The sequence below is a fragment of the Stenella coeruleoalba genome, assembly GCF_951394435.1.
Source record: "Stenella coeruleoalba genome assembly, chromosome: 14".
Taxonomy (NCBI): domain Eukaryota; kingdom Metazoa; phylum Chordata; class Mammalia; order Artiodactyla; family Delphinidae; genus Stenella; species Stenella coeruleoalba.
Genome location: NC_137160.1, coordinates 46,947,382 through 46,966,572, shown reverse-complemented (window position 1 = coordinate 46,966,572; position 19,191 = coordinate 46,947,382). Strand labels below are relative to the sequence as shown.

Sequence of the window (19,191 nt, the reverse complement as noted above, 5' to 3'; positions counted from 1 at the left end):
AGATTACTCATAACTCTTCACAGCACTACCAAAAACAGAGCATCTCGCTTTTCGGATATGGGATTTCAGGTTGCAGTTACGTCTTTTTCCCTAGCTTTGGGTTATCGGACATACCTTTGATTCAAAGGAGACTGGGAGTCTCTACCTAATTTTCTGCCAGTGGTTCAGTGAATGGACTTCTGATTTCTGCTGATTATTAAATTGCTTCTGGGAATGGATCTAAAATGCAGGCACTGACCCTTAATGTCGACCATAAAATTCTGAGTCCAAATTTCGACGGCAGTTCCATTGTTTATAGTGTATTTCTGGCAACATGATCACGAGCAGCCTGACTGCTTTATGGATTTATCTCTCTCCTGAGCAAACTTAAAAGAAGGCTTAGTAAAACCTCCATTGGTTTATTGAGTGTGTGAGAGCTGGCTGCCCCTCTTCTTTTCTCCTTCTACTAGATATCCTTTGGCTTTATGCATCTGAAGAGCATTTAAAAACTGAATTTTGAAAGTTTAAAAGTAGAGTTTCTTAATATTAATAAATATACCTTCCTTGGCTAATTATTTTGTGATGGGTCATGTAGAAACCATAGAGACTATCTTACGATAAAAATCATTCATATCTTAAAGCAGTATTTCATATTACAAGAAATGCAAAGTTGTGTGAGCCTAGTTTATATGAGCTAATAATTTGTAATAAATTGGTTATAAAAGTAATTTGAAAGCTGTTCCTAGGACCATGAAATAGATAAATATTCATGTCTAATTGCTTTTCATTTGCAAACAACTATTAATTGTTACTCTACCCATACAGCACATGGTAAGCATTCTGGAATTCTACATTTATCACTGTGATGTTTTTATTAAGAGTATGTTAAGACATTTCCACAAGTACTGTGTTCAGTGCTCGGGCACAGCACGGAAAGCTGGACATAGACAATAACCTCTGTTATTGTTTCTACTCTGATTAGATCTGAACCATTTTTGATGTCAATTTCGGGCCTTCTCAGTTTTAAAAAAAAAAATGAGGAAAATTCTCTCTCCATCAAGAATCTTTACTAAATATGTAGCCAGCTGCCACCCACATAACAGTTAAATGTCATCTGCAAAGAAGAAAATGGCATCTGGGCAGGATGTATTTTGTTTTTTCTCTGAGATGTGTCCAAACAAATGGGAAACTTCCCAAGATGATGGCTGTCAATGTCACTGGTGTCAACTCTGCCCCTGCATTCTTCTTTATTGGCTTTTAAAAATCACACTAACACTGGACAATAATTTTGCACTGAGGGCCACACACATATGGACTACCTAAGTGAGTTTATTTATTTATTCATGGTTTTGATGTGGACCATTTTTAAAGTCTTTATTGAATTTGTTACAATATTGCTTCTGTTTTATGTTTTGGTTTTTTGGCCGCAAGGCATGTGGGATCTTAGCTCCCCAGCCAGGGATCGAACACACAGCCCCTGCATTGGAAGGTTAAGTCTTAACCACTGGACCACCAGGGAAGTACCCCCCAAGTGAGTTTAAAATGTTCTGGAAAACAAAGAAATTTCAGAAGGGTAAGATTGAGAAAATAAGAGAAGTAAGAGTTCTGAGTAAAAGGATAGAAATTTAATAACTAACCTATAAAGTAAATTTTTTTATCATTGAGAAAAACCAAAAAATTACAATACACTAAAATTTAACTAGATTATCACTAAAATACTGCATGATAAAAAAGAAGTTTTACAAAAGTATGTCTCCATGATAGAGAACACTGTTCTTTCCATGCAGTCAGATGACGGATTCTCACAGAGTGAGAAAACATCACTTTCATGGTTATGCAAGTTGGGAGGCTGACATATATGTACCTAAGCAAGAAGGCATATACCTGTATTTTTTCCAAAGATTTCTAACTCAGTATTTGCAAAAAATATGGCAAAATCCTACCTGTCACGGCCAAGGGAAGCATGTGCCAGGTGCAGGGGACACGACCATGAAATGGCCTGTTTAGTGCCACCCTCACAAATCTGGTGACCTGGTGGGTTGAAGGTGATGGGCGTGATTTTAACAAACACTCCTAATTCACCATCATCAGTGCTTTCATAGGGAGTACAGGGAGCACATGACGGGGCGGGGGGGGGGGGGGCAACACAGGAAATGCTTCTAGAGGCACCTGCGGAGGCCTAGGGTTGAGAGGCCCGATGACTGGTTCAAGGAACCAGGCGAAATTTAGCACAGCTGAAGGTAAGGGCAACATGACCAGTGTGGACAGAAACGAGCCTGGAGAGTTAAGTAGAGGTCTTATAATGAAGGGACTTGACAGTCAAATTATGGAGTCTAGGTTTGTCCCAAGAGCCACTGGAGGCCAAGAAGAGATTTATGCAGGAGGGAAAAGGAAAATGGAGGCATCACAGATGGCAGCAAGGTCTTTAGGTGGGGCCACTGCCTCCACAGCAAAACAGGACAGGCTTTGGAGAAAAACGATGAGGTTAGCATTGTACTTCCTGAGTTGAAGGGATCTGTGGGGCATTCAAGGACAGATGCCCTGGAAGCAGATGGTGTGAGGCATCAGGGCTCTACAGATGGCATTACACTGGGAGAGCATGAGGATGAGAAGAAAAGAAACCCAAAGGTAGAACTCGGAAGAATACCAACATCTAAGGCATGGAAAAAGCAACACAGTAGTCTGAAGAAGGAACTGAGAATACAGCCAGAGAAGGGTAGGAGAAGTGGAAGAGTCTGCCGTCAGGGACACCAAGGGAAGGTGGCATTGAAGGGCCACTAGTATCTAAAACTGCACCGATCTAAGATGGGGGCTGGGAAGGACTTGCTAGATTTGAGGGCAGGCAGGATGCTGGGGGAAACAGGACTAGTGGTTGACGGGGGCAGACTGCACGATATAAGGGCAGGGTGAGTAGAGAATAACAACGTGGAGACAGTGATTACACAAAAGTCTTTTAAGAAGAGCAAGGAGAGGAAAGGGATAAATTGGGGGAGGAGGAAAAATGTGGTCGAAAGAACTGGATATGTGAGTTAGGTTATTTTTAGATCAGTGAGGTCTGTGGGGACCATGTATAGATCATGCATAGATACAGATACAAGGAAGTGACAGAGAAAAGATGAAAATATAGGAGAAGAGAAGAAATGGGCAAGATCACTGAGGAAATAGACCCTTCGGGAGACAGAACATGAATGGGAGGAGAGGGGGAGGTGGAAGAAGCTGAGAGGAGAGCCGGAGACGGGGTGGAAGTTGATCTGTCTGTATGTTGTTAGAAGGAAGTTCCAAGAGTTTTCTCTGATGTTCATCTCTTTTCTGTGAAGTAGGAGGAGAGGGGATCTGCAGAGAGACACCGGGGGAGCACATGTGCCTGGAGTGCTGAGGAGAAAGTAACATGTCAGAAACTGCTTCTCTGGAAAACAGGAGAGAAACAGCTCGCTAGGGAACACGGGATTGCCAGGCAACATGAAGAGCCGTCAGTTTATCCTCTACCAATCTGTCTCCTGGAATTTTCTATCACAGTCTACAGTTGCCAGATATAAAAACAGACAGCCAGGCTGATCTTGAAGGGACGACATCATAAAATGTAATATTTTGCTAAACAGTTAGTTCACGAGGCTTCATGACTTGAACAAAACATCCCCACAAGAATATTCCAAATTGATTAAACCACGCCAAGAAGAGTACAGTTTTTTCCCAACACCTTGAGCCTAGGAAAGTGGGGGAGACTGGCCAGTGGCTATAGTCACTCTAACTATTGGGAAGATACAGCGCCATTAATATGATAATCATTAATTAAACCATTTCTGGGTTATACATATATACCAATGTGACTGTGTAACAAAAGTTAGACAACAGTTGTTTAATTCTTCACAAGAGGCCCAATGGAATATCTAGAGCTACCAAGCTCACAAACACACCTAGAAGGTTGTGACCACACTGAAGATTGGCTGATACATTGTGAGCCCTGCAGAAACGATGAACTGCTCTCTGTCTCCGGAATCTCTTTCCCATTTCTTCCCATCGAGCTCTTTACTGGGGGTTCTCCTGTGTTCCAGGCAAGGTGGTCCTGACCCTCAGTGGGCTGCCAGCTGGGGAGACAGGCATGAAAGCCAATGTTTACAACCCAGGCTGAGTTACGCCACGGGAGATGGAGATAAAAGCTTGAGAATAGTAAGGGGGGACTAGTGGTGAATTCTGCCTGTTGGATTAGCACAAAAACATTTACTTTCAATCCTCTACATAAAACTCAATATAACTTTTGGCAATCTGTGACTCAGGGAAACATAACAGAGAGAACACTTGGTGAAAAATAAGGTTCCTCTTTTCTTTGAAAACAATCCATGTTTTCTTTTCATATTTTACTCCCCTTTAATCTGTAATGACCTGGATACCATGAAATTTCCCACCAACCCTCTTAGTGGCTTGATTTCTTCTTGAAAGGTATGTTCCCAAAGACATTGGTTCTGTACTGTTGAACTTTCTTTTGAAGTCTGGGGCTGTTACAACAGTAAGCTCTCCTTCGTGCAGATTTTTCAACTGGAGAACAGAAACTATATCCTTGCTCCTCGTGATGCATCTGGTTGCTAGACTTCTAGACCGGGTTTGAGAATGGCTATGTTCAAACCGCTTTAGGAAACAAACCAAAAATGCAAAGTGTCTTCAATCCTCTTGTACCTCAAGGGGCAGGAGAAGAGTATTGAGGGGGAAATAGGCAGTTATCAGGAATCGTGTTTTAGTGCCCGTTTTGTTACTTCCTGGCTATGCAAATTTAAGCCTTTTGGTTGCTTCTCTGTAAAAGAAGGAGGCTAGGACTAAATGATGCTTTGGTATCTGAAGTTTATTTTTATGAGGAAAATTAGAGAGTTTGGACTAGGTGGTATTACATTCTGAACCAGCACTCCCTAACAGGAGCTAAAACTTTCCTGTCACCGTGAATGATTTAGTGAGTGAGATCTTTGCACTCATACTCCAAGTCCACACTAATGACCGGTAGTTATTTTAATTGATTCTCAATGAACTGTTAACCACTCTGATGGCATACCAATAACGCAGGCAGCACTGTGAGTGCCGGTTCTGTGCCTTATATTTGTATCCTTCCATTCATAATTCTGAATGGAAACCTGTGTGTCCAAATAAATATTTCTGTATCCATTTTATAAGGATTATCATTAAACATTTGCAGTGTTTTAAGAAGTCCTCATTTTGATTTGTGAAAGCAGAGGAGAAGATATAATACAAAGGCATAGAATCTTGAAGATGATGTGATTTTGGAAAACATGAAATTTGACCGTATAGAAATTCTCAAATATGTGAACAATGGTATTATACAGGAATGTTCTCAACAGGGTTGTGAGTGATAGCAAAAAATTAGAAGCAACTTTAATGTACATCAGTTGAAGAATGGACAAATGAACTGCAGCAGATTCACATAATGAAATATTACACGGCACTTAGGTGAATGAAATCAAGCTATATGTAGCAATATAAATAAATCTCAAAAACCTAATGTTAAGTGAAAAAGTAAGTTTGCAAAAGGGTATATACAGATAGACACCTTTTATGTAAGGCTAAAAATATGAAAAAGGAATATACGTAAGTGTTAAAAAATTACAGAGACATGCACAGGAATGTGGTGGTAAAGATCACATTTAGGATGGTGGTTACCTGAGGAGACCAAGGAAGAAGGTATGGAGGTTGATCAGAGGAGAAAAGATACCAGAATCTGGAGAGATTCATCAACTTGCTCAAGGACACAAAACAGGCTAGAAACTACAGCCCAGCGCTTTCCACTACAGAATACCACCTCCAAAAGGGAGCACTTCTGAGCCCAAGTTTATCTGTTAATACCTCTTTCAGACACAAAATGATAGCCACAGGGAATTTAACATTATAAGAGACCTTAAAAAGACATCCTATACAACTCCTCCCTCAGTTTTCGACTTTTCCTAACAACATGTCTGCTAAAGGAAGATCCAGCCTTTATTAGAAACAAAACACAGCAAAAGGAAAAACTAAACCTCTCCAGGTAACACACCCCTAACCTCAAGGAAGACACTTCAGCATATCCCTGGAGAAAATGCCCTGCAAACCAAACACTGTAACCTCTGGAAAACCCAGCGTTGGGCCCCAGCCTCACGCGCCTTCTTTAGCTTAGCTGAGTCCAGCTTTTCGTGTGGATTGACCCATTCAGCAGAGATCTAGTGAGTGTCTACTGCTTGCCAGGCACCGTGCTTGGGGCAGAGCAGTAAGCAAGGCAGCATCCTGTGGTCCATGGTGTGAGATAAATCAATAACAGTGAAGGAGGACTGGTCTGTGCCCTTTGCCCCTTACCCTACTCTAAGAGATGAATAAAGCTAATGGGGCTCTTTATGAGGCCCCTCTAAGCTCCAGTAACCCCACTTTGAGAAAGATGGCTGCTCACCGAGGGTGGGAAGGAAGGTATGAGAGCTGGTGTGGATTTATTAGGACTCTTTGGGCTGCAGGTGACAGAAGCCCAAGTTGAGCCTGTAGGGGTTCAGAATATGTCACCCCCAAATATGTCACTTTGGCATGTTGATTATTTTGAATTAAAGGTACTTGAGAAACAGCTGGTGCGAGAAGGACCCTCTGACCCTCCTTTGTCCCCCTGAAGCAGGAAATAAATCTCCCCTGTGAAAGGTACCTTCCCCGTCCCAGGAGGGGCAGAAGGCATCCTTATCACCAGAGACAGGGAACTCAGTGCAGAGAAGGCTGTATAAACAAACCTTGTTACTTCTTTGCCCGTCTACTACCCCAACCCCAAAGACTTGTGTCATGTCAATTCTTCATGTTCAATTCATGTCGTCAATTCTAAATGTATTGTTACTTTGTCTAAAAGGTGTAAAAGCTTCCTGCCTTGGCTATTTCTTTTAGAGTCTCATATTTTTATGGGGCTCCAATATGTATGAAATTACCTTCGTTTTTCTCCTATTAATCCATCTCATGTCAATGTATTAGAACCGCCAAAGAAACAGGAAAGGCAGAGGGGAAATTCTTCCACCCCTACAAGCCACCTTAAACACCCCAGGCAGGAACAGTCCTGAATCTTGGGAGAAGCTGATACAGGAACCCAAACACTCTCTGAGGCTCTCCCCTCAGCTCAGCTCCTCTCCTCCCAACTGCCCTTCTGCTCTCTCTCCAGCCTGGTCTCTTCAGCTGCTCTGGCCCACGTGGTAGGAAACAGCCACTCGAGCTTCTGAGTTTTGCATCTTATTGTCCAGGCACTCAGAGCCATTCTCCCAAAATGTCAAGAAAGGGAATCATCAGCCGAGCTTGAATCAGCCACCCATTCCCTAGACTAGCAATTCATGGTGACCAGTGATGTGTGGTGTCCTATGGATGACGGGCCTAGCGTTGGCCAGCTGCCAACGGACCAAACGAAGGGTCCCATTGTCAAATGGCAGTTTCTGCTACACTCTGTAGGTGGTGTGGGAGAGGAGGAACAAAAGAATCAGAGGCAGGGGTGGCACCCAGAAGAAGGGTGAGTGCTGGGCTGAAGCAACAGCACTGTTGTTTACCTGTACTCAGAACATATTTGGAGAACAAATGCATCCAATTGATGACTAGATTTTTAAAAAATCTACATTGATTGGATCGACTCTGTAGCAAAGCTTGGCCACTGAACGTTATTCAAATTCAGAAGATTTTAAGCAACTTTGACCATTACTCCTTCATTTCTAGTTGTGTGGCTTCTGGGGTGCGGGGCACACGCAGGGGGCAGCTCCCAGGAAGATAGGAGACTTAGAAGGCAGGGTAGAGAGTTAAAACAGAGTCCACTGGGAGGGGAAAGTTATAAGTAGCTGAGTGGATAAGAATACACATGGAATTGGGAGGGCACTGGGAGTACATAATGAAGTGAGAATTGACATCAGGATCTGAAAGTGGGTGACAGGCTCTGAATGGACATTGGTGACCAACATACAAGTTCCCTGTCCTTGGGAACTTGTATTGTGAGAGGTAGAGCATATGTAAATAAACAAAAAGAATGATTACAGATAGAATAAGTGCCATGACATAAATTTTAAGAAGTAATAAATAACAGGGGCTGGGAGATAAACCATCAGAGGATATCAACTTTACATAAGAAGTTGAGAGAAGGTGATATTTAAGCTATACCCTGAAGGATAAGGAAAAGCCAGCAATGGAAACAGTGAAGGAAAACATGTTCCAGGAGGAGAGAACAGCTAAGTCAACTGAGATGGGAAAAATCAGGTAAAAGGAAGATGGGAGATGGCGGTGTCCAGAGGTAGGCAGAGGGAGTAGGTGTTTATTTGATTAAAAAATGGTTGCAACCTTCATCAAAACCAGAGGAAGTAACTCAAACAAGTGACTTTTAAAAGCAATTTTATTTTCCTGAGGATATGATTGACAGTAAGCATAAAGTCCTCATGATATACGTGCCTTTGCTCCAGGTCAGGTTATACAAAGATCCCCTGGGGGAAAATAGAATTTCAATACAGCAACATCAAAATCAGGAAAAACAGCCTGATTTCAGAGGAGAAGAATACACTTTCTCATCAGAGAGGCTCAAGAGAAAAGAATTATGCCAAACCAGTCTAAAAGCAAGACTTATGTATAGGCCACAAATATATTTAGTTTGGAAAAAAGCAAGATGGAATCTTGTTAGAAATATTATACCAAAGCATGGAGGCCAGTTTGTCTGTGAGGTCCTGAATCAATTAACTGTCCAAGAGAACAATAAGGTGGCTTTACTTTGCCTAAAATCAGAAGCTTGTAGCTACTACTTATCATTTTCATACAAACACAAGAAGGTTAAAATATAACCTGAGCCTATTGATGTTTATTGTACTTTTGCAAAAGAAAAAAATTAAAAGTAGCCATCTGTTTTGGCAATCTTGCCATTGATGACAGCATTGAAGATCTGAATAAAGCCCTGGCTTACAGAAAGTTCACATCATTGACCAAAATGAACATACTTTTCAGGCCAACTATTTTTGGAATCAGAGTCCTATAGAGCCTGGATTGGTGACAATGAGTTTTGAAAAGGTGGGATTATAGCTATGTGATTCTTTCATATGCTAGGTATGATAATTTATAGCTAAACAATTGACTTTAGATGCTAATGTTGAATGCTAAACTAAACTCAGATATCAGTACTTATTTAGTGTAAATCAGAAATAAACTAGTAGGAATCAGAAAAAATGTCATTAGAGGTATGAAAAGTCAAATAAGTTTCTGTTTAAGGTAAAGATGTAAAAACACTATCAATTAATATCTAAAACGTTATTGGTCCTGCCAATGCATTCTTGAAAAAAGAAAAAAGCTGGAACAAAGCTATATTACAAAGCTACAGTGACTAAAACAGTATGGTACCGGCATTAAAAATAGACACATAAATCAATAGACTAGAATAGAGAGCCCAGAAATAAACCCCTACATATTAATTTACAACAAAGAAGCCAAGAATATATAATGGGGACAAGACAGTCTCTTCAATAAATGGTGTTGGGGAAACTGGACAGCCACATGCAAAAAAATGAAACTGGACCACTATTTTACACCATACACAAAAATTAACTCAAAATGGATGAAAGACTTGAATGTAACACCTGAAACCATAAAACTCTTAGAAGAAAACATAGGCTGTAAGCTCCCTGACATAGATCTTGGAGATAATTTTTTGCATCTGACTCCAAGAGCAAAAACAACAAAAGCAAAACTAAACAGGTGGGACTACATCAAACTAAAAAGCTTCTGCATGACAAAGGACACTGTCAACAAAATGAAAAAGGCAACCTACTGAATGCAAGAAAACATTTGCAAATCATATATCTGATAAGGGGTTAATACCCAAAATATATAAGGAACTCATACAACTCAATAGCAAAGACCAAACAATCTGATTAAAAAATGGGCAGAAGATCTGAATAGATGTTTTTCCAAAGAAGACATACGGTTGGTCAAAGGTACATGAAAAGATGCTCTACATCATTCATCATCAGAGAAATGCAAATCAACACCACAATGAGCTATCACTTCACACTTGTTAGAATGGTTACCATCAAAAAGACTAGAAATAAGCATTGGTGAGGATGTGGTGAAAAGGGAACCCTCATGCACTGTTGGTGGGAATGTAAATTGGTGCAGCCACTATGGAAAACAGTATGAAGGTTCCTCAAAAACTTAAAAAGAGAACTACCATATGATCTCACAATTCTACTTCTAGGTTTTTATCTGAAGAAAATGAAAACACTAACTCGAAAAAGATATAGGAAACTCTTAAGTTCACTGCAGCTTTATGTACAATACCCAAGATATGGAAACAACTTAAGCGTTTACTGACAGATGAATGGATAAAGAAGATTTGTATATATATATATATATATATACACATATATAATGTATGTATATATATATATATACAAAGGAATATTATTCAGATAAAAAAATGAAATCTTGTCATTTGTGACAATGTGGATGGACCTTGAAGGCATTACATAAAGTGAAATAAGACAGAGAAAGACAAATACTGTATTATTTCTCTTATACATGGAATCTAAAAACAATAAACAGAACAAGCTCACAGAGACAGAGAACAGATTGGTGGTTGCCAGAGGTGGGGGGGGGGTGGAAGGGTGGGAGAAATGGGTGAACTGTATTTTAGTTTTTGTTTAAATAAATTTGTTTCCTTTAAAAAATTTTAAAAACTAAAAAATACTGGTCCTGAATAATAATGTTCAGAAGTTGTCAGATAGATTTTTACAATGTATATAAATCCAGGGAACAATTTTAGTTTGTGATAGTTAAGACGAAACATTTTTTTTTTTCAGTAGAAAAAGTGATTTATTATTACTTGCAGCAAGTAAGGAGGATACTGGGGATCTTTCCCAAAGCAGTGTCTCCGAGACTAAACTTGATTCTGGAATATCTCAAAAGAAGAAATAAGCTATTCAGTGGGATGTTTAATTTTCACTACTTTATATATTTGAAAATATGTGTAAATAACTTTTCACTACTTGACAGGGGATTTTACTAGATCTATGTATTTCTAACACAGGTTTCATACGATAATAGAATACATCATATTTTAAAATAAATATAAAGTAAGTGGTTCAGAGGAGAGTTGGCCAGGATTGTCTCCTCATAAAATGGTTAAAAAATCTGGGATTTCATTTGCCATGAAAATGATGAGGCCGGCCCATGGAGGAAGGATAAGACTCATGCAGTGCCGGCCAGGATCCAGTGAGGACGATGAGAAGTTAAGGAGGCGAATTCTGCCTTAATACATGGCGCTTTCTAAGGAGGTGGCTGTACAGCTGAGTGGATGCCTTGGGAAGTAGTGGATTCATTGTCCCCATAAATACTCAAACATAGTCTATGTAATCCTTTGGCTGGATGCTGGAAAACCTACGGAGGCATTCTTTATGCACCTGCCCGACAATACTATTGAGCACCTACCAAATACACGTTCCACGCTGTGGAACGAGGACACTGCGATAAGTGAAACAGACAAGATCTCTGTCCTCGTGGAGGTTGCAAAACAGTTAACGGATACAGACAATAAGTAAGTCAACAGATAATTCAACGAGGCAATTGCTAATTATGACCATTTCTCCGAAGGAAATAAATAAGATGGTGGGAGAGGCTGACGGGTGGATCGTGGGGTGATCAAACTAGGCGACATTTGAGCTAAGCCCTGACAGGTGACAGCTGGAAAAGCATCCCAGCTTCTGAGACTGTGAGAGCGCTGAGTTAGCCCAGGGCTTAGTTTGGTAGAAAGATCGATGTAAAGCTGGGAACACTGGCAAGGGAATGAAGGGGAGGCTCTGGGGCAGGAGGTGGCTCCCACCCACAGCTTCGTGGGCCCAGGGAGAAGATTTTGCTAAAGGGAATTAGCTATCACGGAAAAGTTTTAAACAGGGGAGTGATGTCATTGGATTTATATTTTTTTAAAAAAAGGTGGTGTACAAGATAATCTTTAAATTTTTTTCTAAAGCTGAGATTCTGACTCTGTTATGATGGGGTCTTCACCCTGTCTTATTGCATATACAGAACAATTTTGTACCACACCTTCTGGTATTTGTTCTGTTTAGCAGTAGCAGTCTACCTAGAGAAAGAGCACCGAATTGCAAATTTCAACAGGAGCTGGGGGAAAAAATGAGCCACTGTTGTGATTTATCCTGAGATGGCCCTCCTCATTACTGCATCTTCCCCAGACAGGTACCTGTTCTGCTTGGATCTGGTCCTCTGCCTCTGCTGACCCTGCTCCCACCCCTACACTGCTCCTTTTAACATTTTATCTGGTCAGCAGTCCCATTACTGACAACTGATTGGGCTCTTTCTCCTGGTCTTAACTCATTACTTTACCTCATAAAGAAGGGCCTATCTCCTTCCTGTCACAATGGACCGTCCTTTTGTACCAAAGCCTTGGCCTGGACTCAAGACCATTTTCTCCCTTACAATCCATGAGACTATAGTCTCCTTGAGAACAGGGGTTATATCTGGTTCTCTATTGGCGCCTCCGATTGTTAGGTCTTCAATAAACGCTGTTGAATGAATGAGTACCCTAACCTTGGGCAGCCTGTACAGACCTGAGATCGTCCTGGGCCCGAACTCTCCTCTCTGCCACTCAATCCCATCTCTCCCTGTCCAGTGTCTACATTGTGAAACACAATGGCTCTGTGCCAGTTAGAGTCTCCCAACTATTTTAACCAGAGCTGGAACTGAGCCTTCATTTTTTCTTTTTTCCTCTTAATCAGTCAAGGCACAAGCTTGGGGTTGTTTTCCTGAATCGCGGCTGAGTCTTAACTGGGATAACTCAGAAAAAGCAAGTCTGCAGACGCTCTGCATCATTTCCAGGACCATAATAACAGCTCACACTTATTGGGCACTACTGCTTGCCAGGCACCCTGCTAAGTGCTTTGCAGGCACTGTCTCCTTTGATCCTCACTGCAATCCTATATGGAAAACATTATTATCCCCATTTTACAGATGAGAAAATCGAGGCTTAGAGAGGCTAAGAGATTTGTCCAGAGTTAACAAGGAGATCTGAGATTTTCAAGTTTCCTCTGAATGTAAAATTTGCACTCCTAACAACCAGGGAAAAGAAATGTACAAAATAAAGTTCATAATAATGCAACCACATACTGAAAATTAGCAGAGAAAGGCATAATTTAATTGATGATGGTATTGAAATGGATGCCCATATGAAACTGTTGTATAATTGGATAGAATTTCATTTCTCCGTGACACATTTTTCCTCTTTGCCTCCAAAAAGATCTTATCTATTCATAATCTTTTACTAGCACATCGTAGCATACTTAAGACTTTTTTTATTAAAGCATTTTATTTTAATAAGCATTTTATTTTAATAAGAAGCAGCCCAGGAAAACTGAAGCATTTTATTTTAATAAGAAGCAGCCCAGGAAAACTAGGGAGGTATAGAAAACAGTCTGTATCTTACTGAATTTTAAAAGCCTCAAAAGAAAAAAGGTATGAAAAGAACCTAAGGGTTCTTACATACAACTGAAATGTATATGAGATCAAACCACCCAAAGCTTTAAAATCTGCTCTACTTACAGAGGATCTCTGGAACCAAAACATCTTCCAAAGTTCTGTGAGTGACAGTTTGAAAGCGTCCAAAACTCAGATTTTCCAATTTTTAACTTAACATCAAAGCATACATTCAGATATTTTCTGATTTAAAGAGACTGCCTTTAAAAATGCCTGATGTTATATGAAACACATATAAAATACATAGGGACCTGTCTACCTAGAAAACTACAGAATTACAACCTAAGACAACAGCCTAGTATAAGACAAAACTCCAGATGACGTCTTATTGAAGAATAATAAAATGTTTCTTCAGTAAAATAGTTATCTAAAGGAATCCTAGTTCTAACGTTTATACTCACGGTCATGAGTAGATTGTGAAAAATTACATAATTCATTTAGGATACATTGAGAATCAGAGAAAGTACTTCTAGCAAATCACAAAAATTAAGAGAATAAATGGTAAATGTCTTACCAGCCCATATTCACTGAGGAAAATAATTCCCCAACTTGGAAAACTTATGAACTCAATTAAGAAAAATAAAAATTAGAAAAAAAAGAATCCAACTTGCAGAAGAGATTATACATTTATGAACTTGTAAACATAGCTTAGGTTTACCAAGTCAGTGATTTTAAAACGCCTGTACTGATGCTACGGCATGTATCATATGTTTATCTTATCTGCCTTTTTTGGTTAGGAGGCTCTTTCAGGGCTCACGAGGCGTAGGAGAACCTGGGCATGGATCATACTTTGAAAATGCTTAGCTTTGTATCTTTTGGCAAGTCACTTAAAGTTTCAGTTTAATCAGTTGATTCATGTGTGCTCTAGGGGATAATAATATTCACCTTCTCCCCCTCATAGAAGCAATACATAGGGTAGAGGCATGGACTTCAGAGAGATACAACCTGGGTTTGAATCCTAGCTTTCCCTCCGTACCTCAGCCCACTCATGTGGGGCCTTGGCTAACTTCCTCACCCACCTGAGCCTTAGTTTCCTCATCTACAAACTTAGAATAGCACATCCAGTGAGATGTCTACAGGGTAAGAGAAAATACATGTAAACATCTGGCACTTAGTAAGCTTTCCATCAATTGTAGCTACTGATGTTTGTGGACACATTTTGTAAATTGCATTGTATATGTCAGGCTATCATATGACTTGGCTGTTTCCTCAGAAGTCATGTAGTTTCTTACCGGCAGACTAAATCACAACATTTCTCCATGAGTCTGTATATAGGAATATATTTTCTTTTACGTATTGGAGTTTTGTTGTGATACTTTTCTTGGGAAATCTATTATGAGACTATGATGTTAACAAACCTCCCAATAATGAGATCTCTTTGATTCTTCCTTCTTTGCTGCGTTCCAGTCTATAGTCTACAGTGAGGTTTTCATCTATTCACTCGTTCAACAAACACCTCCTGAAGGCTTACTATGTGACAAGATCTATGCTAGGAATTATACTGCAAAAGGAATCAGCCTATTTATTTTATCACAGATGGTTTCATTCAGTATTATCAGTTAGTATGATAAAATATTGCAGTAATATAGAAAACAGAAAATATTATAGTTTCTATAAACTGTAATGGGAATTAAAAATAAGTTTGGACAATATGTTACATATTCTCTAGAAAATAATTATATGCAAATTCTTTTCACAAGAGTTACCATATAAATTAAATAATTCCAAAGTGTCTATGAGGCTAAAGCAACGATAGGAATTTAAAAATGGAAACAACTTTTAAAATCATCATTATTTAAGACTTAGTATGAAATTATCTTTCAGGGTAGATTCCTTTTTTTTTTTTAAACATCTTTATTGGAGTATAATTGCTTCGCAATGGTGTGCTAGTTTCTGCTCTATAATAAAGTGAATCAGCTATACATACACATATATCCCCATATCTCCTCCCTCTTGCGTCTCCCTCCCACCCTCCCTATTCCACACCTCTAGGTGGTCACAAAGCACCGAGATGATCTCCCTGTGCTATGCAGCTGCTTCCCACTAGCTATCTATTTTACATTTGGTAGCGTATATATGTCCATGCCACTCTCTCACTTCGTCCCAGCTTACCCTTCCCCCTCCCCGTGTCCTCAAGCCCCTTCAGGGTAGATTCTTAAGTGCTTTATATCTAGAATAATTTAAAAATGGGCCACAGTTGGCAACAATTAAGGAATAGTTCTATTTTTATTTTTCTTAACAGTCAAAAGCCATAGGCTATTTCTACTAACGGAAAACAACCAAATTTCACAACACCTATGTGTATCTATTTCTATGATGTTCTAAAACATGTCCTTGCATCATTATAAACATAATCCATTTTAACAGTAATTGAGTGACTCCAACATACAGCAATTACAAACTGAATGATGAGTATACAAGATAAGTAGAGTAGGCGGCAACCAGTGGACCGAAGCTGGCCTACCAGCTGTTTTTGTAAATAACAGTTTTATTGGAACACACCCTGATTCGTTTGTTTACATAATAATCTTTGGCTGCTTCTGTGATCCGTTGGCAGAGTTGAATAGTTGTGATAGAGACGACATGGCCTGCAAAGCCTAAAATATTTTCTATTTTTTTTACTGAAAAGGTTTGCTAACTCTTGCTTTATATTAAAGATATGAAAGAATTTCTACACCAACTGGAGTATCCACACAAAAATTAAAAAGGAATTAAAAGAGTTTGCTATATATTCAGCTCCCTTTAGGCTTGTGCTCAGTGCTTAGTAGACACATCAAAGGTAGGATAAATGAGTAGACAGATTCTCTACAAGCAGTCTTTGCTGAGCCAAAGGGCTGATGAGCCACTTGCCCAGGATAACAAAAATTCCAAGAGCGGTCCCAAGGGACCAAGCAAATGCTCCCCAGAAATGTATAAACATCCTTTCTCTGGGGAGCTGGAGGTTTTATTTTGTATCTAATGCTCTGTGTTGTTGGAAATATTGTGACTTTGTATATATCTATAAACACCATAGCTCATTTAAGTGAAAATGACCATTGTCATTAAAAATAGGAAAAAAAAGTTGAGGTGTTACCTGTGTGTTGTTCTTCAATCCAGACTTGCAAATACATGAAGAGGAGTAGCCCTGCTACTCCAAATATCAGCACTGAGAGGAAGACTTGTTTGGGGTTCATGACCATTTCAGATGGCTGCATCTCTCATTTCTGAAGACCACATAGTTTGGTTTTCCACAGAGTTTCGATCCTTTCTTTTCCTCTTAAGTGCTCGTTCCGTGAAGCAACCTAGAATTTTTAAAAAATCCACATTGTACCTTGCTGATAACATTTCTTCCCGAATATGGTACAGATATACAGTATATCAACAATACTGAGGATATCCATGAACTTTAACACTCTGAAGACAGAAGAGACTGTAGTTGATGGCCCTAGAATGGCAATTTTCTATTGTTGCCTTTATCTTATCTAAGGAATGTGCTATCCTACAGTTAATAAGTAACAGCCTAACATTTAATTAGGGGAAGCATCCCAGACTTCAGCTCTCCTATATCGTAAAGTCAGGTTCAAGTTATCTTAGAATGGCTTTGAGGGGAAAGAAGACTCTCAGAATAGACTGTTGAGGAAGGGATTTTGAAAAACATGTTTGTAGATAAAGGGGGAAAACACCACTTCATGTCTTAAAAATATATAAAAATTCAAAAATGAAGGGTTCAATCTCTCATTTCCCTCTCCTTGAAAAGTAGTAGGTTTCTCCAACTTAAAGAGTACACTTGGGGCTTCCCTGGTGGTGCAGTGGTTGGGAGTCCGCCTGCCGATGCAGGGGACGCGGGTTCGTGCCCCGGTCCGGGAAGATCCCACATGCCGCGGAGCGGCTGGGCCCGTGAGCCATGGCCGCTGGGCCTGCGCGTCCGGAGCCTGTGCTCCGCAATGTGAGAGGCCACAGCAGTGAGAGGCCCAGTACCGCAAAAGAAAAAAAAAAAAAGAGTACACTTGGGGTTCCCTGGTGGCGCAGTGGTTGAGAGTCCGCCTGCCGTTGCAGGGGACACGGGTTCGTGCCCCGGTCCGGGAAGCTCCCACATGCCGCGGAGCGGCTGAGCCCGTGAGCCATGGCCGCTGAGCCTGCGCGTCCGGAGCCTGTGCTCCGCAACGGGAGAGGCCACAACAGTGAGAGGCCCGTGCAAACAAACAAACAAAAACAACCACTTAAATTCCCTCAAAGGCATAAAAGGATAAATAATGAAAAGGTCAGAGTTCAAGGGCCTCTCCCACAATAACATGGGAGTAGAGAAATCTACCTTGGATTACAGAAATCTACCTCAGTAACAAAATGTTACTTTACTTAAAGAAATATTGAAATGACATTGTTTTAGAATGATCTCATTTAGTGTAATCCTAACCTTCCTCTTTTTTTAAGTTCCATCCACTTTTGAGAATTTGATGAAAATATAAACCCTCTCCTTAGAAAAATATAAACACACACAAAATCTAGCGTCAAAGATCAGTATGTTGGGCTTCCCTGGTGGTGCAGTGGTTGAGAGTCCGCCTGCCGATGCAGGGGACGCGGGTTCGTGCCCCGGTCCGGGAAGATCCCACATGCCGCGGAGCGGCTCGGCCCGTGAGCCATAGACGCTGAGCCTGCGCGTTCGGAGCCTGTGCTCCGCAACGGGAGAGGCCACAGCAGTGAGAGGCCCGCGTACCGCAAAAAAAAAAAAAAAAAAAATCAGTATGCTTACAGACACTTACTGCAACCCAAGTTAAGAAACCCTGCTCCCTATGAACAGCCGTGCAAATATGCAGTAGCTTGCATGGTGAGCTCACATAGTTAGCAGCCCAGCTAATGAGGCCAAGGTCATGGCTTTGTGTCTAAGGCTGGTCAAAGACCTTAGCTCTGTTCCTTGGCCACGGACCACACCGCCCCCGCTCTTGGGATGAGCTGAATAAATGGTTTCTCACTGCCAGGACATTACATACACTGCTGTGTCTAAAAATTCTCTCTCCTTTCTCTTCAAAAATGCCTCAAAAACTTCTGAAAGAATACGGATTTAGCCTTTTTAAGAGGCGTTTGGTGAGGTGCCAGGTAAAAGTTTAAAAATGCTGTGGGAGATTGCTAGGCTGGTGAAAGGATAATATTTAGCTATACTTGGCAAAATCAACGTTCACGCAGATGTCGGGCTTCAAAGGTAACCTGTGAGGTCAGAATTAGATGTGGATGTGGCAGAATGATCTCGTGATTAGAAAAAAGAAATCCACCAAATGGGTAAAAGTGTTTATGCAAAACAACAATGAAAAGACCTATTATAAATACATTTTTTCCTTCATATTTTAATTATACACGGAAGGTCCCAGAGTAAGAGCAGTGATTGTCAGCACTGCCTGAGGAGCTTTCTCGAATCCACTTCTCTGAGTCCCCTGATGAAGAGAAAACGGTTAATGTTTTCACAAGTGCTTTTGAGGATTTCAAGCACTTTCTTGATTTGGGTAGTAGAGGAAGTTTTTAAATAAGTAGAAGAACTGAGAGTATTATCATACTGCTTACTAGGTGGGTGATACTCTGCTCTTATGTTGCTTCAAAACTGAAATATTATGGGCTTTCCAAACATATGCAACAAAGAACAGTTCCCGAGGGAGATTTGCAATTTGAGGTGTTCCAAGATTGAATCCCTCAAGGAAAACTCCGAAGGGAAGCCAGCTTTCTCTTTTGTTGATGCTGCAGTTAAACAATGAACAG

The 19,191-nt window shown here is 40.4% G+C and overlaps 1 protein-coding gene across 9 annotated transcripts in view; it reads right to left on the bottom strand.

The window, feature by feature from the left end:
- Positions 1–19,191, bottom strand: part of CHST9 (carbohydrate sulfotransferase 9) — a 785,034-nt gene that overhangs the window by 182,710 nt on the left and 583,133 nt on the right. For all 9 annotated transcript variants that reach the window (XM_079942964.1, XM_079942961.1, XM_079942965.1 and 6 more), the window contains one exon: positions 16,541–16,748. In XM_079942964.1, coding sequence (XP_079799090.1) covers positions 16,541–16,661 — 121 coding nt within the window. In that variant the 5' untranslated portion in view covers positions 16,662–16,748. The remainder of the gene's footprint in view (positions 1–16,540; positions 16,749–19,191) is intronic.